Raw genomic sequence first — 26,351 nt, 5'->3', positions numbered from 1 at the left:
GAGCTGCCATCTATGGCTGGCATGCACCGTGAAGTCAAATGGGCAGTTCGCTCCTGATCTACATCCGAAGGCATTTCACTTAGACCGCATTATTCTCACAAACAGAATGAAATGGACACAGCATAGTTCAAGTTTTACACTGTCAGCTGATTTTTCTTACATTGAAAATGAATGAGCCCACAGTGGCATACCAAGTATGCTAGTTTGGCTTTTTTGATCAAGTCGATATTCTACCAATGTAGATGTAGAAAAGGTTTTTTTTTTCAATAATTGATCTACTAGAAACATTTAAAGATGTGTATATTTTTCTACTTCTCTGATTACATGACAGCATATGTATGCAAAAAGACATTCTTGCATTGTAAGATCAGAACATTTCAAATACATACAGGCAGAAGAATTAAGGTGTGTTAGAAGAATTAAAGAAGTATGATTTATACTTCAGTATTACAGTTCTTATGACACATATAAATAAAGTAAAATGCTCTTTATATTTCAAAAAGTACTGCTGGCCAAAAAGAAACCTGACAGAAATGAATTTTTTTAGTTTTCAGAGTATCTTTAATCATACTTTGGAGTATTTATAGTATCTACTTTGTAAATAATTTTAAGATAAAAGTTATGATTAAGATAATACAAAAAGTATCCTGAATAATTTTTGATAAAATTTATTCATCTCATTATTTCAATTTTTAAATTAATTAGAATATGCAAAACACATCATATTTATAAACTAACCTCTAGAAAAATCTTTGCTTTCTTTAGAATAGGGTATTAAAATTCTACTTTGATTAACACAAATCTTCAGTGAAAGCTTGAGAACTTTTGAGAGGTAATTAAACTTGGGAGAAAAGAGAAGGGACCAGACAAGGAAGCAGAGCTCAATTGTATTTCTAGTTCACTTTTGAGTCTGACTCAGAGCACAATGGAGTGACTGAAGCATTAATTTCAATTACTCTTAAAACTCCAAACTAACCCCCAACATTGTAAATCTCATTAATTTTCAAAATAGATGGAATGGAATAAATGGATACAGAATTAACACAGTCCAAAATGCCTAATGTTAAAACATACCTGGAGCTTAGTTGCTTTAAATGCTTGCTAGCTAAAAAGGCAGAATCGGGTACACAGTTAATGTTTATTAAAAGTTTATCTATTTTATCATTTCAGAATAATGATTTGACAAAGAATGACTCTGAACATGAAAAAACAAAGAATTTTCACTCCTATTTCTCTCTGTGATGTGAAATCTGGGGAACATTTATCATAATCTAGCTTCCATGAGAAATTTTCACCCTGAGTTGGTTAAAATTTAAATTTCAAATACAGAAGTATAAGCCATTAAATATATCTAAAGTGTTATTTTCATCAAAATCATAACTTCATATCTATTGTTTGTTCCTTCAGTCATTTCTACCATAACAAAGAAAAATACAATATTGTTATTATTGATTGATATTGGTATTGATATTAGGGTATGCACTGTATCTCATCTGAGTACACTGGATATTGTATATACTGGTATTAGAACTAGGGAAGTGAAAGGGAATAACAAAATCGAGAGACAAAGGATAAAAAGACCAACGACTCCAAAAGCAATATTTGCAAAACCATTTGGTGTAAACTGACTGAACAACTCATTGGGGGAGAAGGAAAAGGGGAGGGGAAGGGGGGAATGAGGGAGGAGGTAGAAAACAGTACAAGAAATGTACCCAAGGCCTACCGTATGAAATTGTAACCTCTCTGCACATCACTTTGACAATAAATAAGAAAAGAAAAAATAAGATTAACAGTAAAAAAAAATGATGAAAAAGGAGAGGTATGTTGCTAAAATGAGAGTACATTTTTCCAAAGTAAAGTAATTATGTTTAAGAATCTGCTAGCTTTTAGAAGCCTGGTATCATTATACATATCTACCTGACATGACTATAAGAAAATATTATGTGTTATTCATATCACTTCTCATTACACTATATATTACTTAAGAGCTAACTGTTGGGGGACATTTATTAATGCCAGGTATAATAGTAAGAAAAACAACAACAACAACAAAACCTCTTAAACCTGGAAAAAACAGTCATGTCTTTTACATACTTCCAACATGCAGTTAGAGAAAATTGAAAAAAAGATGAAAGCGAGTTCATGGAAAGATTGCACAACACACATTATAAGAGTAGACCTACCTGAGAAAAAATGTGCCTTGAAACCCTTCTTGGATACAGTGTTGTCCGATTTGAATTCAATCCTCATGTTGTTGAACTGAGATGTAATCACATCCGGGACTTCGGCACCACAGAATTTCCCATGCAATTTAGACTCAGAGGCAAGTCCACTCCAGATCTCCACAAAATCGTATTTGCAAACCTAGATTGAAGAGTACCAGATGACTGACAGGTATCTGTGAAACATGTGCCATGTTTTTACCTTCTTTGGCCCTCATGGTAGTCAGGCTGGAATTAACAGGTAAAGACAAAAATAGAAGGATTTGATAAGGAGACCAAAAGCATGTAAGCTTTAGTAGAGAAGAAATTTGTCATAATTATTTTCCTGCTTTTAAAACTGATGGCCACTGCACAAAACCAGTCTATTTAGTCTACAAAACAAGCACAAGTAATAGAAACAACACTTCCTGTTGTAAGGATGAGAAAACAAGCACAAGTAATAGAAACAACACTTCCTGTTGTAAGGATGAGAAAATTGAGGTCCAATTTTTTTAATTATTTACTAAAATTTGCACTTATCATAATGTCAGTGTGGTGAATGGCAGTGTAGAGTTTTGGTTAATCCACTGCTTGGTCCCATAAACGCAGCACTCTGATCAGAACCTCATCATGAGCAACTCCCAAAGTTTTGGAAAGAGAAAGAAGGAAGAGACAAAAGAGGTAATTCTGACCAAGCACATTTCCACATATATGAATATGTCAAATGAAACACCCTTGTACAACTAGTTGGTTCTAATTAAAAGGTGGAAAACTATAACAATGAAAGATATATACTTGGTACGTAATTTTTAAAGTTCTTTTATCTTTCAAAATATTAAAATAATTGATATTTCTTCCTCTCTGGAGTTAGCCTGAGAAGACTCAAGATTAGAAATAAATACAAATTCTATTCCAAGAAATAAAGGCAGGCATTTATAACACAATGAAGTACAGTTACACAGAAATCATTCTGTGTAACACACTAATATGCCAAATCGTTTTCACTAATTCTATGAAACTAATGGATGTTTCTGCAACATACTTCTCTAAATTTCTAATAGAGTACCTTTAAAGATATCCATATGAATGACCTTATTACATAAGTATGTACTTAGCAAAGTTTAACAATACATATGCCTCAATCCTGGGGCCTGAGCTATATTTTACAATATGTCAACTCATAATTCTGGTACTTATAACATTAGGTGATAAACAAATTGTTAACAAAAAAGAAACTAACTTTTCTATGCAGTTTACTACAGTTGTGATTTTTTTCTTTTTTAAAATTTATTTATTTTTTAATTGTCAAACTGATATACAGAGCGGTTACAGTTTCATACATTAGACACTGGATACATTTCTTGTACTGTTTGATACCTCCTCCCTCATTCCCCCCTTCCCCCTTTCCCTTTCCCCCCCATGAGTTGTTCAGTAGATTTACACTAAACAGTTTTGCAAGTATTGCTTTTGTACTCATTTGTCTTTTTTACCCTGTGTCTCTCGATTTTGGTATTCCCTTTCACTTTCCTAGTTCTAATACCTGTATACACGGTTTCCAATGTACTTAGATAAGATACAGAGATAGTGCAAGTACAACCACAGAAAGGGGATACAAGAGGGCCATCAAGAATAGAAGCTATGGTTTCACATCACATGTTGAAAATAATTACAACAGTGATATAACAATCGTTTCCATATCATGGAGTTCATTTCACTTAGCATCATCTTATGTGTTCATAAGGGTATAGCTATTGAGCTCTTGTGATCCTCTGCTGTGACTAGCCTAAACCTGTGCTAATTATTCCCTATGAGGGAGACTATAGAGTCCATGTTTCTTTGGGTCTGGCTCACTTCACTTAGTGTAATTTTTTCCAAGTCCTTCCATTTCCTTACAAATGGGACAATGTCATTCTTTCCGATAGAGGCATAAAATTCCATTGTGTATATGTACCACATTTTCCCGATCCATTCGTCTACTGAGGGGCATCTGGGTTGGTTCCATATTCTAGCTATGACAAATTGTGCTGCGATGAACATTGTTGTGCTGGTGGCTTTAGTGTGTTCTTATTTGTGGTCTTTTGGGTAGATTCCCAACAGGGGGGCTGCTGGGTCATAGGGGAGCTCTATGTTTAGCCTTCTGAGGAATCTCCATACCGCTTGCTAGAGTGGCTGAACCAGTTTACATTCCCACCAACAAGGAAGTAGGGTTCCCTTTTGGCCACATCCCCTCCAACGTTTGTCATTGTTAGTTTTCTTGATATAGGACATTCTTACTGGGGTGAGATGGAATCTCAATGTTGTTTTGATTTGCATTTCTTTTATGGCCAGTGATGTAGAGCACTTATTCATATGTCTCTTGGCCATTCTCATTTCCTCATCAAAGAAGTCTCTTTTTAAGTCTTTAGCCCACTTTTTGAGGGGGCTATTGGTTCTTTGCGGTTGTGATATTTTTGTTTCAAGAGGAATCCAACCTAATGTTGGAGAATGTTGCCTAAAGGCCTTTGCCATTGATTTCCCTTTAGTATGTCATACTGAGTAAAACAGTGAAGTTCTCATTTTCATCTAGTATTCAGTAAATCAGGTTGTGAACTATGAAATACATAGGATCTGCAGTGGCTTTCTATGCAGTAATGCCATTATAAATCAAAGGATTCTGTACAAAGTTTCCATGACCACTATGTAGAGAATAGTGCTCCTAGAGCACAGAGCTCCATTTACAGAGAACCTTCTACCTTCTTTCCTCCTGAATACAAACTTCTCCTCTTGGGAACGTATTACATCAATTCATGAATAAATTCCTACTCATAGATAATGAAAACTGTAAGTAGAACAAAGAATGCTGCCTCTACTAATGCTTGGCATTCTCTTTCCTCCTTCTCTTCTTTCTTCCCTCCCTCCATCCCATTTTCCCTTTTTCCTTTTTCCTTTCATTTCTCTTTCAAGTTTGCCACTTAGCCTTTAGAAATTCCCACAACATAACAAAGATAGATAGATAGATAGATAGATAGATAGATAGATAGATAGATTAGATAGATAGATAGATAGATAGATAGACAGATAGATAGATATATAGATAGACTGATCGATAGATAGGTAGGTAGGTAGATAGATAGATAGATAGATAGATAGATAGATAGATAGATAGATAGATAGATAGATAGATATAGGTAGGTAGATAGAGATAGAGATGTTGTTCACTTACTTCATTGCCTTCCAATTCAAAAAATTCGAACTTCACAGAAATCCTGTACTGAATAGGTGCAACCACCTGCCACACACAGTTTTTGTTTGGAGGGTACTCTTTAGGCCAGCCTGGGGTGGTTATTGTGCCATTCAGTTTGGTGAGGAGTCCTCCGCAAGCAGCTAGAAGTAAAGAGGAGAGAAAGGTACTCTTCTGGATTCCCTTCTGTAAACCTCTTACTGATAGCCACACATCTCACAGTAAATTTCCACCATGCCCTCAGCTCTAAAAAACTGAACATGGCACTCTTGATTCTGTAGTTTTAACAATGATTTTAAACATCATCCTATTGGAAAGTTACAGCTGTGGAACAAATAACCTTATGGCTAAACAACACTTTAAATCACTTTAAAACTTGGCTTAGCAATATGCAACTGTCTCACTTACTTATCGTTTAACTGAGTATAATATTTTATAATACCTTAACTGCTACAGAATTCAGAGAAAACAAGAGAGGGAGAAGGAGACAGGAAGATAGAAATAGGGAAACATATCTGTACTTGCATACACCCCACATCTGTTCAAATAGACATGCACTGTAGTATAATCTGATATGAAAAGATCCAAATAAATCACTTTCTTAGTCCAAAATAACTTTGTTACCCAAAACAAATAACATCATATTGTCTGAGCTATCAGGCAAGAGAAATTATGGTAGGGAGGATAGGTTTAACCCAAAATATTCTATGTAGCATTTGGTTTAATTTCCCTTTCAATGCTGTATTTTTAAAAGGTACTTTTGACATTTTTTTTCCCTTGTTTGTAATGAGATTAGCAAAAATCACAGTATCCCAAAGTAAACTGAGTGGCTAGAACACATACTGTACACAATTCATAACTAATTCCTAGAGACTCAAAGGTCACTTTAAATCATTACTTTCCATTTTTGTGTATAAACAGATTATACATGGATGGATATATACATGCATACATATATACATACATGTATAGGTCTGTTAACTTATTTATAAACATACAAAGAAAACGAAATGTCCACTTTTTACCATTTTTTTTGATAAATCAATGACTATAAAGTGAAATGTTTATTTTGAGGGGGAGTACATGTAAGTTAGTCATGTATAGCCAAGGATGTATTGCTTGCCTAGTGTATGTGGGGTAATGGGTTCAATATTATCATTGTGAAATAATGACAACAATGGCAATAAAATGCTTCATTACAATTTTGTTTTAAACAATGCCCTCTTTTCAGAAATACTTTATTTGCCCCATAAATACGCCTGCCTTATTCTACTACATAGTAAGATTAGTGATTTAATACATGGGATGGACATTTTCGAAAGCATAATAAGAGTTTGTTCAAACTTTTAGAAAGAAATAGCAAGAGTGTATTTTTTAAGTCAAGAAAGAGGTGGTATTTGTTGATTAAGCAAACCATTTTAAAGCCTTTACTGCACATGCGCAGCCACAATAGATAACAACATGCTCGTTTTCGGGATAGTTATTAATTAAGAAAACATGTCAGAGTAGGGGCTAGTGAGGAAGGAGGGAGGGAGAGAGGGAGAGAGAGAGAGAGAGAGAATATGTAAGGAAAGGAGAGGGGTTCCAGGCTGGGAATAAGCGCCCTCCCATCCAGTCCTACCTTCACAGCTCCTTCTGTCAGCCCCTAGCTCGTAGCCAGGCTCACAGGCACACTGGTAACTGCCCAATGTGTTCAGACACCGCTGCTCACACCCTCCACGGTCAGGCTTGGCACACTCATCTTCCTCTAAAAGTAATGAACAAGACAGCAAGAGTAGTTTATATATTAGGCTGTAAATGTAGGAAAATAGAATTCGTCGTAGCTCTAAATAAAAGAGAGGACATTTGTTTCTCATTTCCACAGCAATAGGAATAATGTTTCTAGATGGATGGATGGATGGATGGATGGATGGATGGATGGATGGATAAGCTGATGGATGGATGAGTGGGTCGGTAGATGGATGGAAGGATGGATGGATGGATGAGTGGGTGGATGGATGGATGCCATGTAAGAACTTAAGTTAGTAAAACCTAAGAATTCTGGAAAAATCAAAAGAAAAAGACATTAAATGGAAAAAACTATTGAAAAAGCACCCTTTCATCAGCTGATTACAAAGTAGAGTTTCCTAGATACAGCTCAAAAATTGGTTTTAGAGGTTGTGGTTATAGTTCGGTGGCAGAGCACATGCATGAGGCCTTGACTTCAGTCACCAGAGCCAAATGCACAAAAAGTGATTTTAAAGACATTTCATTATGAAGAAGTAGATTTGATAAGACATGAATTGTAAAAATATTGAAAGCACAAGAAATTGACAGGATCTCTAAATTATAGTTGTTGGCATTTTACCTGTAGACAATTAAATCCAGAATATATAATAATTCAATACTGTATATAAAGTTTAAAAGAGTATGATATATATTCTATTTTATGTATATGACAGGCACTCCATAATTACACTTTTCAGAAAAAAATGTAATATGAGGAGATAATAGTAAATATCTCCAAAGAAATAATACATCAGTAAATGCTAAGCATTTTAACACCCAAATGTATAAGTGTCTACTGTGGAATAGAAGGCCTGCAGAAAACTGTAAACATGTCAATATATTTCAGTGAATTCATACAGTTAGTGTGAAGGTTCTCTGCCTTTCAACTTATATGAATCCACAAATTCTTTTCTATTACTACTCATTGGTGTGTGTGTGTGTGTGTGTGTGTGTGTGTGTGTGTGTACTTGAGCTCAGGGCTTCACACTTTCACTTGGTGATTTTGCTCAAAGTATCACTCTACCGCTTGAACCACCCCTCTGCTTTCATCTTTGTGCTCATTAACAGGAGATAAGAGTCTCATGGACTTTGCTGCCTGGGCTTATTTGAACCACCATCCTTAGATCTCAGCCTCCTGAGGAGCTAAAATCACAGTCAAGTTTTTTATATTACAAAAATATTTAGATATCAATCACTAAACTAGGACATACACCAATTAAATACAAGACCTATTCTAGAAAAATCAGTACAGAGAAAATGTTGTTTCCCTCAGGAAAGTTTCCTGCAACAACCATACTGTTAATAGCAGTGTCAGGTTCTTAAATATGAGCGGACATCACCAGTTGCATTAAAATGTCCATCATTTCACTTCAGTAATCCACACCAAATATGACATGGGAGAATAAGGAGAAATAATTCAAAACTAAAACTGGTCATCAGTAGTGCTGTGTAATGTAAAGGATGTTTTAGGCACTGGGATATTGTGTTGAAGAGGCCGTGTGTTATTTCCAACATAAGAGATGCTATTTCATAGGAGATCCATCAACAGTGACAGCACCGGAAGTAAACCGAGTGACTGTATGTTGGTTAAATGCCTTTCTGGCTGTGAAGGCTTCGTTGTGGGTATGGAAAATCATTTCTTCCATTTCTGGATTTTGCTATGTTGACTACTTATACCAAAACAAAAAAGATGATAGGGAACCCTGATTTCTTACCCTGTCAGTTCAAGCTCTAGTATTTTCTCATAAGTTTTGCCATGAAACTATGAACATGAGACTATTTCATCTTCCAGTACACGTTCAATTCCATGTTCTCCTGACTCAAAGATAAACAACACATTTAATCTTAATGAAAAAAAAATCTCTCATTTGTGAACGCCTGGAAATTACCTTTAAAGAAGTTAGCAGCGAACCCTGCCTTGTTCACAGTTCCATCCGAAACGAACTTCATCCATAGTGTGTTGGAGGTAGATCTGATATCTTCAGGCTTATCATAGCCACAGAAACGCCCTATCAAAGGGCTATTTTCACTGGTCCCATCTCGAACTTCCAGGTAGTCATATGCACAGTTGTCATGTCTTTCAATCTACAGTAGGACAGATGCGTGAACATAGCTCATTAATTGATTTAAAAAAACAATTTTTACAGGAAGATTATTGTGTATTCTCAGTGTAAGAGTTCTGACTTTTTAATTGAAAAGTGACATAGCAAGTAAGAACACATGGTTATTACTCATGTGTATACATGTGGCACACTCATATTGCATATGAATGAAGGACTTTTTATTATAAAAAAGATATGTATGTGTCAAGGTATCACAGGCCCAAGCATGTAATTGTAGCTACTTAGAAGAATAAAAATGGGAGGATTGCTGGGTGCCAGGGGCTTAATAATCCTAACTACTCGGGAAGCTGAGATCTGAAGATAACAGTTCAAAAGCCAGTCTGGGCAGGAAAGTCTGTGAGGCTCTTATCTGCAAATAATCACAGTAGAAGCATGAAGTGGCACTGTGGCTCAAATGGTAGAGCGCTAGCCTTAAGCAAAAGGAGCTGGGGGACAGCACTAAGGCCCAGAGTTCAAGCCAAAGGACCGGCAAAATAAATAAGTAAATATAAATATAAATTAATTAAGCAATCTTGGACTGGCAAAATAAACGAACATAAATAAATGAATTTAATTTAATTTAAATAAATGGGAGGATCATTGTTCCATACAAGCCTGTGAGACTTCATCTCCATGGCAGGAAATGGAAGATGTTGTGCATGCCTGTTATTCCAGTAATGACAGGTGGGTATCAACTCAGACTAATTTCTAGACTAGCACTAAGATCTTATACTAAAAATAATCACTGAGAAATAGGACTTGTGGTGTGACTCAATGGCAAACTGTCAGCCTAGTAAGTCAGACCCCGAATTCAAACCTTAGTAGTGCATATATATATATGCATATATATGTATATATTCTATGAAATAGTATATCCATGTGTGTCAGGATCAACATAAATTAAAAGAAATGTGAACCACAAATAGTAATGCCTTTTAAAAGAAATATGAACCACCTATGATGATTCAATAAGCAGAGTTGAATAAAATAGATGATTTCCATCTGGTTCAGAACTATTATAAGTAATGTATCATTCACTCTGAATATTAGAAATAAAAATATGTTCATATTTTATCAACAAAACCATTCGTTCTTCAGGGAAAAGTTGGGATTAAATTCTGTTGGTGGACACAGCACTCTAACTTTAGATGGAAAATCTAATTTTGAAAGGAAAATTAATAGCATAGGATGACCGTTGCTTCTAATCCACAAATCTCATCCACAATGAGTGTGAGCAGGTATAGAAAGCCTACTGTAACAGATTTGATACTCACTTTCTTTTTCTCAATATTGTTGGGGACTGTTTTGGCCTTGATGGAAGAAGGGCACCAAGAGCGAGACGCTGCCCTTCTCCCAGCCCTGGGACAATGGGGGAGGGAGCCCCTCCCACCTTTCAGCCTCAACCAGAAAAGAAGCCCCCCCCCACCCCCGCCCCTCGGGAGGCAAACATGTGCATGCCACCATGATAGGGTTGTCCAGCCCCCAAAGAAGTCCCATGATCACTTGAGTGGCAACACAGTCAGCCAATCAGGCAGTCACCCCAAGTCTTTCCCCTTCCGCTTTTGTCATCATAATAAATTTCTCTGGCCTGCCCTCGGAGGGCTGAGACGCATTCCACCATCGCAGCATGTCCCTGATGCCTTCTTTCCGCCCCCCGCTCCTGGTAACATGTGAGGGGACTGGGGGGAGGGGAGGCTTCAGCAACCTTTCCTCAACTTAGCATAAGTCCACGAGAGTACGCCTTGGCCTTCTGCCGGCGGAAGGCAAGGCCGAGTGCTCTTTCATAGATTTTAGGGTTCAAGCATTCTCCACGGGAGATCGGGGAGAAAGGGATCGTTCAGATCCCGACACAAAATGACAAAGATTTATCTGGATAGGAGGTTTTTTCTATTTGTTTTAAATAGATACATGCCTCCTGACTTCTGCACCCTGAGAAAACTCTCTCTCTTTATTAACTAAAGGCAAATAATAGGTTAGATTATTGGCCTATAAAACTTCATGGAGAACTTGTGTTCCTGTCATATTTAAACTCTCAAATTCTTCAAAACTCAACCAACCAATGATGAACACATTGCTACACAAATTGGAAGACGAATTCTGAGTAGAAATTCCTGACTTTAATTTTTTCACAGAAATTGAACTCTATTCCAGATGTCTTAATAGAGCCAACTGCTTATCAGAATGGGAAGACATCTTTGCAGAGTAGCCTAGAATGAAATGCCCTCAATTCATGAGTCACAGGGGAAGAAGTGGGAAAGAATGTGAGGAAAGGCAAAAGGCGTTGACAGCACATAATGACAAATTTCCAAAATATACTTGGAGCTCAAAAAATTAAACCCTGAAAGAAACAAGAACCTAATTAATACATGGGCAAATAAATTAAAAGGATGTCTCAGAAGTTAAAAAAACAGCCAACAGGCACACAAAGAAATGCCCAACATATTTGTCTATAAATGGAATGCAAATCAAAACAACACTGAAATTCATCTCATCTCAGTTATAATGACCATTATCAAGAAAACAATAACAAATGCTGGTGAGGATGTGGCCAAAAGGGAACTCTAATACAATGTTTGTGGAAATGTAAGCTTATTCAGCCACTCAAGAAAGCAGTATGGAGGTTCTTTACAAAAACTAAGAACAGGGCTCCCTATGGCACAGCAATTTCATACCTGGGCATTTACCAATAGAACCCAATCAAGGTTACAGTGAAGCCACCAATACAGCCATGTTCATTATAGCACTATTCACCACAGTCAACATAGGGAATCAGCCCAAATGCATCTCAATGGATGAATAGATCGCAAAAATGTGGTATATATAAACAATGGAATTTTACTCATCCATTAGAAAGAATGACATTGCATCATCAATGAAAGGATTTAGAAAACATTTTAGTAAGTGAAGTAAGTCAGAGAAGGACAAACAAAGATTACATAGTTTCCATCATTTGTGGTAGCTAAAATATGCCTATAAATCTACTGAGGAACTTCAATTGCTATTTTAAGATTATTGCTTTAAAAATATCATAGTACTAGCTGAGAGAGAACAAGATAGGTATTACCGGACATTAAACTAAAAACTTTACATTTCTTCATGACTAAAATTTAAAACCCGATATTGCCTTGCTCACAATGCACTGTTCTTTTAATTGATATCAAATAACCACTTTAAATTTTACTTTGCAGTATTTTTACTAATTACTTAGTTAAAATTAGAAGTTTAACATGATGACACATGACGTAAAATTATGCCAAGGGTAAGATGCATACAAATAGGCAGTTTTAAGATTCATTTAATTGGTTCGCATATATAGAGTACATAGTGTTTACATAACATGTAAACGTCTGGGTAGTCACAGGAGAAATGTAAACTTTCTTCATGGGTGACTGCCACTACTATAGAACTCCTCAGAAAAAAATACATATCATATATACAAAGTATGATAATTGCAAAGGTATTATTTTACACCATTCCTAGATATCTTAGCAATGGTGTCTGATGATGGTGTTTCTGTGCTTTTCCAGTTTAATTTGGAGTAAAATACCTGCGTGGTGAATCTGCTCCTCCGCTGATATTTATATTCCACCGAGGACATATACTCCAGAGAAATGACAGTGAACCCAAAAGAAAGCGTGAATTATTTTGTTTTATTTCATCTGTGCAACATTTTCTCTAGCAACATCAGGTTACCTTGATAATTAATATACAGGATAAAGTAATAAAATGGATGACACTTTAACTTCTTTTTTTTTTTTTAAAAAAAAAAAAGCAAATCAAGACCATTAATGGTAGGCCAATAATGTTAAGCAACATGAGAAAAATAACAACCAAGTCAATGGTCAATCAAAACAAAAGAAAGAAAGAAAAAAAATGTTAAAAAAAGACACAGTTTCCTCTTGAGGTAAACCATGACCATAATTCAGAATTGGAAGTTGCATAGAATGTCATGCCCAGTGACACATATAATGAGTATGTTTTGATAATAATGATGCTGATTTATTACAGGCCTTAAGGGAACCAGAGCATAAACTGTACATGAATGCAGTGAATTTATCATAATATAAACAAACCCCGAATGCATTTAGAGAATCCAATAAAAACGATAGCATGCTCTGCAGAAAACTGATAGTAATGAGACTGGAAATTGATACAGGTACAAAGACGAGCAAAAAGTGAAGAGTGCTTAATAGCTGTTCATAAAGGAACCGTGGAAAAGGAGAGTGATTCCTACTGATATACAATTAAAATAAATTGCCTTTGACCAAATGTAGCCAGACTCACATTCATATAGTGTTCAGATCTTTGTAGTCAGGGCTGGCATATGAGCTTCACCAGTGAGGTAAGGCCTGTCCCCAAATAGGAGGCCAAACTCAAACTCAAGACCTATCTATACACTTCACCTTTATCTACTGTCTATGTTCCTATGCATGTACACGTATATGCAAATACACATATATGCAAATACACATGGTACATATACAAATATATGGCAGTTTGAATTATATACATATATCTTATGCATATATAGGGTATATTTACATATAAATGAGAATCAATATATAATTGTGTATCTATATTCAAAGCTGCAAAATTCACAATAGCCAAAAATATAAGAAATTTAAGTCCTCTGATAGGTGGATAGATAAAATACGATACACATGCAATGAAATAATTATTCAACATTTAAAAAGATGTTAATTTAGAAATGTGATGAAACAGAACAACCTTGAAGAAAGTAAGGTAACTGTAATAATACAGTAACAGAATTATAAACGTTACACGTCTGCACTTGCATTAGGTACACAAACTAGTCAGATTTCTAAACAGACAAAAAATGGTTGTTGCCAGGACCTGAGAGAAGAATTCAGGGGAGGAAAGAATGGAAAATTTGTTAGGCATACATAGAATTTCAGCTTTGCAAGCTGAAAAGTACTGGAGATTGCACAACAATGTGGCATGTACTTAATGCAAAAAATGATTGTAACAGCAAATTTAATGAGTATTTTGCTATAGTAAAATAGTTCTCTGAAAGCTATTACAATATACTTGTAAAATACAATCCATTCAATCTAATAAAATTAAAATAATCAAATGGTGGAACTGCAATAAAATTGGCACAGCTTGTATATGATGTGTATTTGGGAAAGTATTAAAGCTGTTTCTTGCTTTTAAGAAATTAAAAAAGCAAAACACAACTAGCACTTTCTGGGAATCAGTGGTTCACAGCTCTCGTGCTTACTACTCAGGAGGTTGAGATCAGAGGATTGAGGTTTAAAGCCAGCTGGGGCAGAAAAGTCTGCTAGACACTACTCCAAAATAACCAGAAAAAATCCAGAGTAGAGGTTTGGATCGAATGATAGAATGTCAGCTGCAAGCACAAAAGCCTATTGGGTGTGACATCTTGAGTTCAGCCATGATACATGTACGTGTACACACACACACACTTGTGAATAAAAGCAATGAAATAAACATGTTTTATTAAAACCCAAGTTATTTTAGTAATGAGAAAAATCTAAGCAATTCTAAGAAATAATATTATGAACAAGTGGCAAGAGGTGACACTGTTCAAAAAGAAACATACCCATTACCTGACTTAGAAATCAGTAACCCCTCTGTACATTACCTTTACAATAAAAATAAAGTTAAAAAAAGAAAAAGAAAATGGAATTTTAAAGGCTTAATATTTAAACAATTATTTGAAAATACTAATACTTAGTTTTTTAATATTTAAAAGCTCTAATATTGAATTAATATTAACACATCATTACAACTTGAAGAGGAAGAAAGAAAATATATTCAAACATGTTAAAAGCAACATCAGCTGACTGATAGTGACTCATTCCTGAAAACCTAACTACTCAGAAGCCTGAGATCTGAGGATCACAGCTAAAAAGAGCCCAGGCAGGAAAATCTGTGAGACTCTTATCTCCAATTAACCAACAAAAATAAACCAAAAGTAGAATTGTGACTCCAGTGGTAGAGCTCTAGCCTTAAGCCAAAAAACTCAGTGACAGTGCCGAGGCCTTGAGTTCAAGTCCCAGAACTGGTACACACATGGAGAGAGAGAAAGATAGATAGATAGATATATATATAGAGAGAGAGAGAGAGAGAGAGAGAGAGAGAGTGCAAGCAACATCATAGCTGTGATTCTAGCTATTCCTATAGTTCTAACTACTTAAGCAGAGGAGATTGGGCAGATCATAGCTTAAGGCCTACCAAAGGCATGTTGGGAAGAGGAGGTGGAAGACCCCTCTCAACAGAAGCAGGGTATAATGGTATGTCCCTATGTGTACAACTACAAGGGAACACGTAAATAAGAGGCTCGTGGTCCAGAGCTACCTGAGGAAAAGTGAGACCCTATCTCAAAACTAACCAAAGCAAAAGAATGGAGGTATGGCCCACTTAGCAAATGTGACCAGAACTCAAATTCCAGCAGAGCCAGGGGTCTTTGCTATTTAAATGTTAGCAGTTCATTTTACTTTCCTCCATGCCCACAAGAATTTTTTATCCATTTTTATTTTTAATGATTTTATTGAAAGCAGTTAGGGTTAAATAAAATGTCCAAGACAGTATGGAGAGCAGTGAAAAAGAGTCATGTTCATGAAGAGCTACTTCTCCCTTCTCTTCTGCAATTATTGGCCAACATGTACTCCTAGCTTAGCACTGACATGGGAACTAATTAGGACTTCCTTATCTTGGTTTCTTAGTTCATGCCCAAAGACTATCTACTTACTGTAAACTAATAAAAGCATTTAAAGACATTAAAGGATTGCTTGAAGTCACAGAATTCACCAAGTGACAAAAGAAAGACACGTGCACTATTTAAAACTTCCAGCCCTGTGAGGCTGGTAAACATGTCTGGCTTTCATAAGGGAAGAATCTTCAAGTCAGAATGTGTAGCAATGTTGACACATACCTCAAACATAATCTGACTTGAATTAATGTGCGTGACAATTTCAATTTAAACAAAAGTAAGCTCTAGGTTTATTTCACTTCTTTTTCAAATTTTTTATTTATTGGTGTTTCTTTGAAGTTGCTCATATAAACATTTCCAGCCTCCCCAAACTTTTTTCTCTTCTGTATTGCTGCTTATTAAAAGTTGTCAAATAAAATAGTACTAGAGGCCTCTTTATAGATAAGATTTCTGTTGAACATTTAAATTCAGAGATGTGCCTATACAAATGAAAAAATGCACAGTAGAATATAAATCTCCCTTAGTCCATTCAGGAGGCCAGAAGAAATCACTATAGACAAGGTGGCTCCTAGTCATTAGACATTTATTTCTGCCAGTTCATAAGGCTGAGAAATGCAAAATTCAGGTACTGTCAGATTTCATATCTGAAGAGAAACCCCTTGTGAGTGGCGCCTTCTCTCTGTTCCCTCCCAAGATAGAAATGCCTTATTCTCATTCACAAGGGGGCTCCATCTTCATGATCTAATCACTCCCTAATTGTCCTACATACTAATGTCATCAACTTGAGATCTTATCATGTGAATTCTGAGAACAGACAAACATTCAGACCATAGCACTTCCAAAATAGGATGCCTATTAATTGCCTTTAAGTAGATTCCTGGAACTCACTCACAAAGGTGATTCCTGAAGATTTCTTCTGTGCTTAGATCAAAATTGAAGTAGCCCTGGGAAAGATTAAAGTATGGCACAAAGTCACAGGGAAGTATAGATGATGGCCAGCTAGTAATTTGTCTCCAACAGAATGATGAACAAGTTCAACTTAATGGCCCTTCTACATAAAGGAAAATAGAGTTGGGTTTTGGTGGCTTAGTTCTCTAATCCTCACTTCACAGTTCAAAGTCAGCCTGGGCAAGAAAGTCCATAAGACTCTTGCCTCCAGTTAATCCCCCAAAAAAGTCAAAAGTGGAGCTGTGGCTCAAGTTGCAGAATTTCAGCCTTGAGCAAAAAAAGCTCAAGGACAGCACCCAGACACTGAGCTCAAACATCAGTAAAATAAAATAAAATAAAATGGAATATAGAGGATCAAAGAGACAGCCTTTGAAAAAACATAACTGAGAGAATGGAAACAATGTTTTCAGAAGAAAAATACGGAACTTGTGAGCTCATTGTCTATATTAAAGATATAATCTGTGTCAAAAATAGTATGTAAACAAAAATGAGTGGCTATAAATCAATAGCTTACTAACTTAAACCAATAGCTATTAACTTTTGATATTCAGAATACGTATTTAATTATGCTCCATAAAGCCGCTGAGAACATTGAATTAGCAAATACTGATTCACTGCTCCTAGTCAAATACAGTGTTAGCTTCCTGAAATGCTAGTCACAATTTCTTTTAACAACCCGTCAGTGTATAACCTTGTTTTATGTGTGTTTCTATTTAAAGATACCTTAATATAAAATATTGATTCATTAACACCGGCCTCACAGCCAAGAACGCTATGATTCATGCCTGAGTGATTTTATCTTACACACATTTTCTACAGGACACCATTACAGCTTGGTGTGGTAGTCTGTACATGTTTGGTGCTCTGTTCCTATCTGTAAATGATTCTCAGATTGTTACAAGTGGTGATTTTTTTTGGATTATACAATTTTACCAAGGAAGTGAGTGTTGAAATAAAATCAGGATCTACAAGGATTTTAAAGTAAGTATTTTAATGTTGGTTCACCATTCATTGGTGTGATATCAGGTTAATAGCATAAGCCTGCTTGCCACTGTCACTTGTGAAGTCTTGGATTGTCCATGATTTCTAGTCTACATCCAGCCATATTGGGCTCTCCATGATCTAAACCTAACTTATGTATGTTGTTTCCCTCTGCATAGAATCTTCCATGCCTTTGACAACAAAAAGGACATATTATTGTTCAACCATCAAGTGTGTGCATTCTTGTAAGCATTTACATCTGTCTATTTATCCATCCTTTAAATAATCAAATAACCATTCAACCACTGGTGCTGGAGATAAGTGATTAGCACCGTGGAAAATGGTTCTCACCCATTGTTATCTTACCATATAATCACCTACCCTGTGGTGATTTTTTTTCAATAAAAGACACATAAGCATGGGAGGATACAAATAATTAAGCAGAACGGTGGTTTAGACTTAACCAGAGGTGAGAAAAACATTTCAAAATATTTTGAAGTGAACGATGTTTTTAAGAGCATGAAGATGCTGATATAAAAGTAGTAGCAAGGAGCCTAAGGATCAAATCATGATTGAGTCTGGGTTTTATTTTCAATCTGATAATGGCCGTCACATTGTGGAAGCTTCACTATAGCTTCTGTGTGGAGAATAGAACAAACAGAACCAGGCATGAGAGCTAAGGTTCTCCAGATTATTTCCAAGCAGAGGTGATGGGGGGATGACAGGGTAACTAGAAAGTTGGTTTAGTGTTATTGTCACCTGAAGTCCAAGGGGACATAATATGCTCATAGTGTGACCATAAACTTTATGACAGAAAATAGAATTAAGAGCATTCCTGGGGTAATTATTTAGTGATCACATCCACTGACATGGCTGAAACAAATCAAGGAAGAGTAGGATCACTCAAGAATACAAAACCATCAAGGAGATGTTCTTGTTCAAGTAAAGTCAGAAGCCTTGACTAGTGCTGGTGGCTCACACCTGTAATCCTAGTTACTCAGGAGGGTGAGACCTGGCAACGGCAGTTTAAAAGCCAGGCTGGGCAGGAAAGTCTGTGAGACTCTTATCAACATTCAATGAACCACCACAAAACTGGGGTGGTGCTGTGGCTCAAAATGGTAGAGTGCTAACCTTGAACAAAATAGCTCAGGGACTGCATTCAGGCCCTGAGTTCAAGCCCCAGGACCATCAAAAAATAAAAATTAAAAGAGAGAGAAGCCTACCAGAAACGAATATATGTTAAGTATGTAAATGGAAATATAAAAATAATGCCAAAAGAAGGAAGGACAGGAATGGAGACATGATAAATAAAAGGTTCTGTCAGCCAAGTGGGGTCATGACTTTTCCTCAATCCCAAAGCATAGTGACCATTCATTCATTCATTCATTCAACAAGCTAAGTGCCTGAAATGAAAATACTTTCCATTTGTTCTCATGATCTCCTAGTTTTGGAGAATATCACTATTACTTCACTGATAAATCAAAAATTAAGTAAAACTTCAAAACAGCTTCAAATCAACAGTATCATTTTTCTCAGTTTTTAGATCCTAGTAGGAATGAGAATTCTCTAATACCATTCCTGTAATTAGAAACTTCCATAATACATAGAGTTATTTATTGAATGACAGTTGTATTTCATAATTCTTGAAATATTACAACACACACAATATGATCATTGGGTAGATAATTATTCAATAAACTAGTCTGAGTCTAAATATCAGATGAGATCCTTCTTGCCAACTTTAGGTCACTGCTAACAATAAACTTGTCTGTGTGAACCATGTTTATGCTCCTATTACTCCATTCCAAGACAAGAATGCAAATGTGAACCAAATAATGTCAAAACCAAAAATTCCAAAACTACGAAGTAGTCTCAAGCATGAAACACAACCTTATGATCAAAGCAGAAAGTATTTCCTTGCGTGATTAAAGGAATGTAACTAGGAAATTAAATAGCACGTGCAGGGAACAAACACAAGTACCAAAAAAGAAAAAAATTAAAATACCAGCCACTGTCTCACAGGTGGGATGCAGGATATTCTAGCTTTATAAGTTGCATCAGGAGTTCCTTAATGTCTAAACAAGGCCTTACTTAGTGACTACCCCAAGTTCACAGTCGCAGTGGCTAGATGGCGCCCTCTACTGCCTGTAGTTGGCTGGGATAATGAATTGAATTCTAATCCATAGAGAACTCTCCAGTCATGAATTCTGAATTTCTGACTCTTCCTGGACCTACCATCCTGAATCTAATAAACACAACCATGCAAAGATCTCCTCGATACATACATACATACATATATATATATATATATATATATATATATATTTTTTTTTTTTTTTTTTGCCAGTCCTGGGCCTTGGACTCAGGGCCTGAGCACTGTCCCTGGCTTCTTTTTGCTCAAGGCTAGCACTCTGCCACTTGAGTCACAGCGCCACTTCTGGCCATTTTCTGTATATGTGGTGCTGGGGAATCGAACCCAGGGCTTCATGTATATGAGGCAAGCGCTCTTGCCACTAGGCTATATCCCCAGCCCCTTGATACATATTTTTAATGAAGTTGAAAATGTGTAAGAATGCTTACATTTTATTTTTTTTTAATTATCTATTAACGGGGCAGGGAAAAGCAAGGGAAGAAAAAAGGGTTCAGGTAGCAAAAAAGACTCTCAATTTTTTAACCTCTTAGAAGAAAAAAGAAAAGTTCTGTTCATTAATAGACCCTCCAGGTAGTTTGTGGGGAGAAAAAAAGCCTATGTATTTGTTACATATATTATATAAAAAACCCTACTGTTAGCACTTCAAACATTCTCATTCAAATAGCATAGTTAATGTAAACCCACTTTAATCTTCTCTAAATGTCTGCAACAAGAGGAAAGAAAAGAAACTCCCGCTCTTGATGTTGCATTTTATAGGCGATCGTTTGCTTCTTCGCTGATTAAAAGACTGATTCTCTGCTTTTTTTTTGCCCATTAAATGAGGAGCCTTTTAAATGCCACTGTCATTTATGGCGAATATTCTCAAGAAGGTTGTCTAAGATGCTTTACCTCAAAGGCCTGGAAGTTCAGTCCGACATGGTAGCCCTGAGCCACGGCTATTTTCCACACGCATTCTTTCATTGGTCGGTAGTCATCGGGGTAATTAGGAGACTGGATCTGCCCTTCATTTTTATGTATCTCACCTCCACAGATCGCTGAAGAACAAACAGGCAAACAAAGTTACATGAACCAAGGCCTCTCATTTCATTTTCCATTTCTTTTGAGGTAAAAGTTCAGTTCAGTGCCTGTACCTAAGAATACAAACACTTGGTTGTGCTCGTTTTTGAAAAATCAAAGTTGGCTGTTTGTGCTGCTGTAATGATTTAGAGGGTAATAATAATAGTCACCTAACGGTAAACACTAGATAATGATCATCCATGGAATGTATAATTTTAACCATTGTGATGTCACCTCTTCACACAAGTTATTTTTTTTTCTTTAACTTTAAAAAGCTTTCAGAGATTGTATAAATCCACTTCCTGGGAGTTTGTTCTATGAATCCTTGCCCAGTTTGCTTTGGTCTTTTGACCACAGGTAAAATCACTCATCAGCAAAGAAATCTCACCCCAAATAGAATTCACTCACTGGGCTTCTGGCAGTGAGTGAGCTCCATGTGTTCAACAGCTGCAGCCCAGTCCACATCACCCTCTCCCCAGGCATGTGGTAAATCTTTGGAACAAAATGCTTCCATTTACTTAAAAAGTTTAAAGGAAGCAGAAATCTTCTTGTGTTGGAAATCACCTAAGTCCTTGTATTAGAAAGGGGCTCCTCTGCCCATAAGCTAGCCCAAAACAAAAAGAGGAGCTATTACTAAATCAGGAAGAACAATGCCAGTTGATTGTTTCCGAACAGTCTAGAACCAAGTGTGGAATAAATTCTCTTTTGAATGCTGCCTCTTCTATTTAGACAAAAGCATGCTTCAGAGATGTGCACAATTACTTTCTGTGCCATTTCCTACAATAGATTGTTTCAGCAGCCTTGGGACCAAATACATATAAAAATCACTACAAAGGAAAACCATTATTTCTTTATAATATTGTGGTGGTCTCACAAAACCAATAATTAAGTTTAAGAACTTTGTTCCTCCCATACATTCTTGAGTACATTTCATTATTCCTCTATCACTGGCACCAGAGAAATAAGTTTATGAAGTTTCAATCAATGCAGGTTCAGAAAATTTCCTAATTGTAGCTATGGTTACAACATGATTTTTATGTATTATCCTTAAGAAGTTGTAAAAAAAAAAAGAAGTCATACAAAGAGGTTTTCATTTAACATGTTAAATTTGTCTCTTCATCCATGTAACTCCTTTCATCTTTCTTTTCCATCTCACACCCCCACTCATCCCCTCAGTTTACCTAGTTCCACTTTCAGGTATGTACATTGAATACCAGGTTAGCATTTGCCCAATTTCCCACACCCCTCCCATTTCATCATCATTTTAATACAATGCATAGGGCATTTGTGACCGGAGACCTAAGATAAAATGAGCTCTTCACTTGGTGCATGACTCACCTTCATAGACTGCTGCAAACCCTTTCCCTACCCAGTTACTGCTGCTCCGAAACTCAATCCACATTCTGCTGTCTGTAGAAGTCAGAACTTCTGGCACTTTGTCCCCACAGAATCTACCTAAAAGAAATGACAAGAATCAAGAAAGAAACTCCTAAGTGAAACTCAGTACTCTACTCGCATTCCACACCAACCACAAATGATCCAATGATTGTCTCCTGTTTTTATTCCTAGACAGTAGAGCCAACACTAATATTTGCCTTAATATTCACTTACGAAGGAAACAAAGCAATTGCTTCATATCTACGTATATAGCCTTAAGCAACCTATGTCAATGTCATCTTAGAGGGGCGAAGTAAAGTCACAAAGATATTCATAAGTGGTCACAGGTATGGGACTATGGAACTCCATGAGAAGCAGAGAAAGAACTACCTGAGTCACCCTGAGGAGCTGGTTCAAATCATCCATCTGGTCATTAATGGGGGAGTAGAATGCATTCTCAGCCCAAGGAGGAGCTCTCTCTTGCTCTACCCAGGTCAAATAGTACATCCACAGAATGGGATAGTGTGTTATTGCCCATGCTCTATGAGGTCTACAAGGCCATCATCTGAGAGGGTACAGGTAGTGTCACAAGTGGTATCACAAGTCTTGGGTCTGAATTTATTGGTAAGTGTAAAAGTAAAGTGAATGTAAGAATGTTGTTCCTTCTGTCCCTCCCACATCTTTCTACAGAGATGTGCTCATGCTTTCCTATGTCCGAATTCTGATTTTTCATGTGATAACTGGTGAGGTATGACAAAGTACATGAAATGATTCTGGATATATTACATTATTATCCACATTTCTGTGTGGCTGAAATGCTAGTTTGATTTTGTTGTTGTTGTTGTTGTTGTGGTGGTGGTGGTGGTGGTGGTGGTGGTAGTGGTGTGGGAGGGGGGTGTGGAGGGGGGTGTATGTACGCGCACGCGCTCTGGTTTGGGGGCTGGTCCTGGACACTGTCCTTCATAACTTTTTGATCCTTGGCTCCACTTTCAGTTTTTGTAGATTTTTTGGAGATAAAAGTCTTACAGACTTCCCCAGGCTGGCTTCAAACCCAAATCCTCAGATCTCAGCTTCCTGAGTAGCTAGGATGACAGGTAGAGCCACTGGCACCCAGCTTTTCTTACACAGTTTTAATATCTGTATAAAAGATAGCTCACTGGAATAAAGCCAATCTGCAATATCAGCTAATGGGTGAAGAAATATCTTCCTGAATCAATAAGCAGAAGAGAGGCATGTAGCAAAAGGCAGGGATTTTCATCAACAGCGTACAAGTAGTCAATTCTAACATTTTTCCAGATGAATCTGATTCAGTCATCAAGAGTGCTGTTCTTTGCAGACCACCATCTTATAAGAAATAGTGTGGGAAACTTTTCACAAGAAAACCACATCATCCTGAGTTAGTCTGCCTCCTGTTCTATGCTGACTGGTCCCTCAGACCACTGACACTGTGCAAAGCAGAAGATTCTCCAAAAGGAACTTTTCCAGAATTGTAGAATTCCATTGTATGAATTCAGTGAGATGTTTTTCTTTGGAATCCATATACATGTATAACAAATGACTGTATCCAGGCTGAGAAATGAACTATAGAAGACAATGTTTTTCTCAACCTGTCTTTCCATAATAGTTCAGTTCTTTAGCTTCGTTTTTCCCCTTTCTACAGATCTCTTGGACTTGATAAGGTGCCTATCTATCCCTCTTAATAAAACCATGTCTACTCATCTAGGTTTCGATGCTAAGAAAGAAGATATGCATAGTACAAAAACTCAACTGTGCAGAGTCATTTCTAAAAATAAAGGAAACATCACAATCTCAAGAAAAAAATTCACATAGAATACACGTACATACTTGTAGCAGCTCTTGTCCCTGAGTAAGACAGAGGACAATAATAATAATAATAATAATAATAATAATAATAATAATAATAATAACTGCAAGTTAGCAGTGTGGTCCATGAGTTACTTACTAGCAGTGACTTCTGGGAATACCAGGTCTGAGCTATAATGTTACACACTACAGTGGCTCTTCTCAGCCAAAAAGAAGCCAATACAAAACAACAACAATTTAAAAAAAAAAACTTTCTAAGAAGCAAAACTATGTTTGGCATAGAAAGGCAGCTTCTAGGAAGATACCTAATAGTTCATACTCCATTGATTTTGAAAAGACAACATATGTACACACACACAATTTTTCTGGCTTCATAAAAATAAAAACTACAATTGTGAATTGAAAATACCGACGACACTGCAGAAAGCAATTATGCTGAACATAACACAGGAGAAGGATCTGCTCAGTCTTTACATTCGAACTGGATTACCAACCTCCTGTTTAAACTACTTTAAGCCAACTCTCATGTCATTTGCATATTTCACCTAAATATGTTCATATGGTTTGACAAAAGGATCCTAACTATGAGCTCACTGTTGACCACACACATTTTCATTGTGAGATGATTCTTTAAAGACCGGCCAGAATACATGCATAACTGAACAGTACCTGCTTACCCAGGAGAGATGATTTCCTCCAGTATCCGTCCCTCACTTCAATGTAGTCATACCAGCACAAACTACTCTTGTACAGGTCCATTGTGGTAAAATTCAAGACAATCTGCAACATGATAGACCAACGCAGAGAGCAAAAATGAGTATCAAGAATATACAGCGTTGTGTTCCTAGAGGTAAGGAAACCTAAGTGAAGGGGAAAATGGAGTCTCTAATCCTTTTTTCTACATTCATACTGTGCTAGTGATCTTCTTAAATACCTTACACCACATTTTCACATTCTCTTCCAGATTTAATAAGAGCAATAGAAACAACATCATGTTAATGGCTGGGACACATGAAATTATTTGATCATGAACCCAACATTTCTGTGAAATTCACATGGACTAAGAGTAGAACAAACAGAAACATTTATTCAAATGGTTTATTTTGAATCATCCTAAGATATATCTAATTTAGATTGGAAGGAATTTCAAGTTTCCCACGCGTGCCTTTTTTTTAAATAATTTATTTCAAAGGCAACTAGTCAGACATCTGTAATTATGTTAAAAATCACTACCATGAGCCATATTCCCAGAACATAATATCATCGTGTGTGTTGAAATGTTTAAATGCAGCCTCAGCCTCAGAATTTGTTCTTCTGGCTATAATCAAAGGCACATGTTAGTATTCTTCTCTAGATCCAAAGATATATATATACACATACATACATACATACATACATATATACATACGTACATACATGTGTGTCTGTGCATATTCAAAGACCTTTCAAGTTAGAAGACCTTGAACATGACCCTTTATTCTTCACTTTGATTTTAGAATATTGTTTCTTATTTTCTAAAGATAATTTAAGAGCCATTTTAGGAAAGTTGATTTTTTCTCATTGTCTTTAAAAAGACTTTACTTTTCAAATCATTAACTCTTTTGATTATACCCTCTCTACCAAATAAAACCATTGAACATGAGAAATGGACATTTTTGAAGTAAAATTCATTTGGAAACCATGGTGTATATTTAAAGTCTCATTCTAACTCTATTTTGCTTAAAATATCCACGCTGCTTGAGGATGGAAGTAACCTTTCCTTATCTCCAGAAATTAAAATGTACTCTGCCTAAAATCAAAATAAATTGTGAATATTTAAAATCCTAGCTACTCAGGAGTTTGAGTCTAAGGATAGAGGTTTAAAGCCAGCCCAGACAGGAAAGTCCATGAGACTCTTATCTCCAATCAGCCAGCAGAAAGCTGGAAGTGAAGGTGTAGCTCAAATGGTAGACTTCTAGTCCTGAACAAAAAAAGTCAAAAGAAAGCACAAGGCCCTAAGTTCAAGTCCCAGTGCAGGTACACACAA

At 36.4% G+C, this 26,351-nt stretch overlaps 1 protein-coding gene across 1 annotated transcript in view; it reads right to left on the bottom strand.

The window, feature by feature from the left end:
- Tll1 (tolloid like 1) overlaps positions 1-26,351 on the bottom strand; it is a 147,846-nt gene that overhangs the window by 20,405 nt on the left and 101,090 nt on the right. Inside the window, exons 10-16 of the mRNA XM_048330724.1 lie at positions 25,003-25,105; positions 22,463-22,579; positions 20,957-21,102; positions 9,078-9,273; positions 7,043-7,168; positions 5,404-5,564; positions 2,184-2,364 (exon numbers count right to left, since the gene is read on the bottom strand). Of these exons, the coding sequence (XP_048186681.1) occupies positions 2,184-2,364; positions 5,404-5,564; positions 7,043-7,168; positions 9,078-9,273; positions 20,957-21,102; positions 22,463-22,579; positions 25,003-25,105 (1,030 nt within the window). The remainder of the gene's footprint in view (positions 1-2,183; positions 2,365-5,403; positions 5,565-7,042; positions 7,169-9,077; positions 9,274-20,956; positions 21,103-22,462; positions 22,580-25,002; positions 25,106-26,351) is intronic.

The sequence above is a fragment of the Perognathus longimembris genome, chromosome 21, assembly GCF_023159225.1.
Source record: "Perognathus longimembris pacificus isolate PPM17 chromosome 21, ASM2315922v1, whole genome shotgun sequence".
Classification (NCBI taxonomy): Eukaryota; Metazoa; Chordata; class Mammalia; order Rodentia; family Heteromyidae; genus Perognathus; species Perognathus longimembris.
Note: the sequence above shows the minus strand (reverse complement) of the source record. Positions and strands in the feature narration are given on the sequence as shown.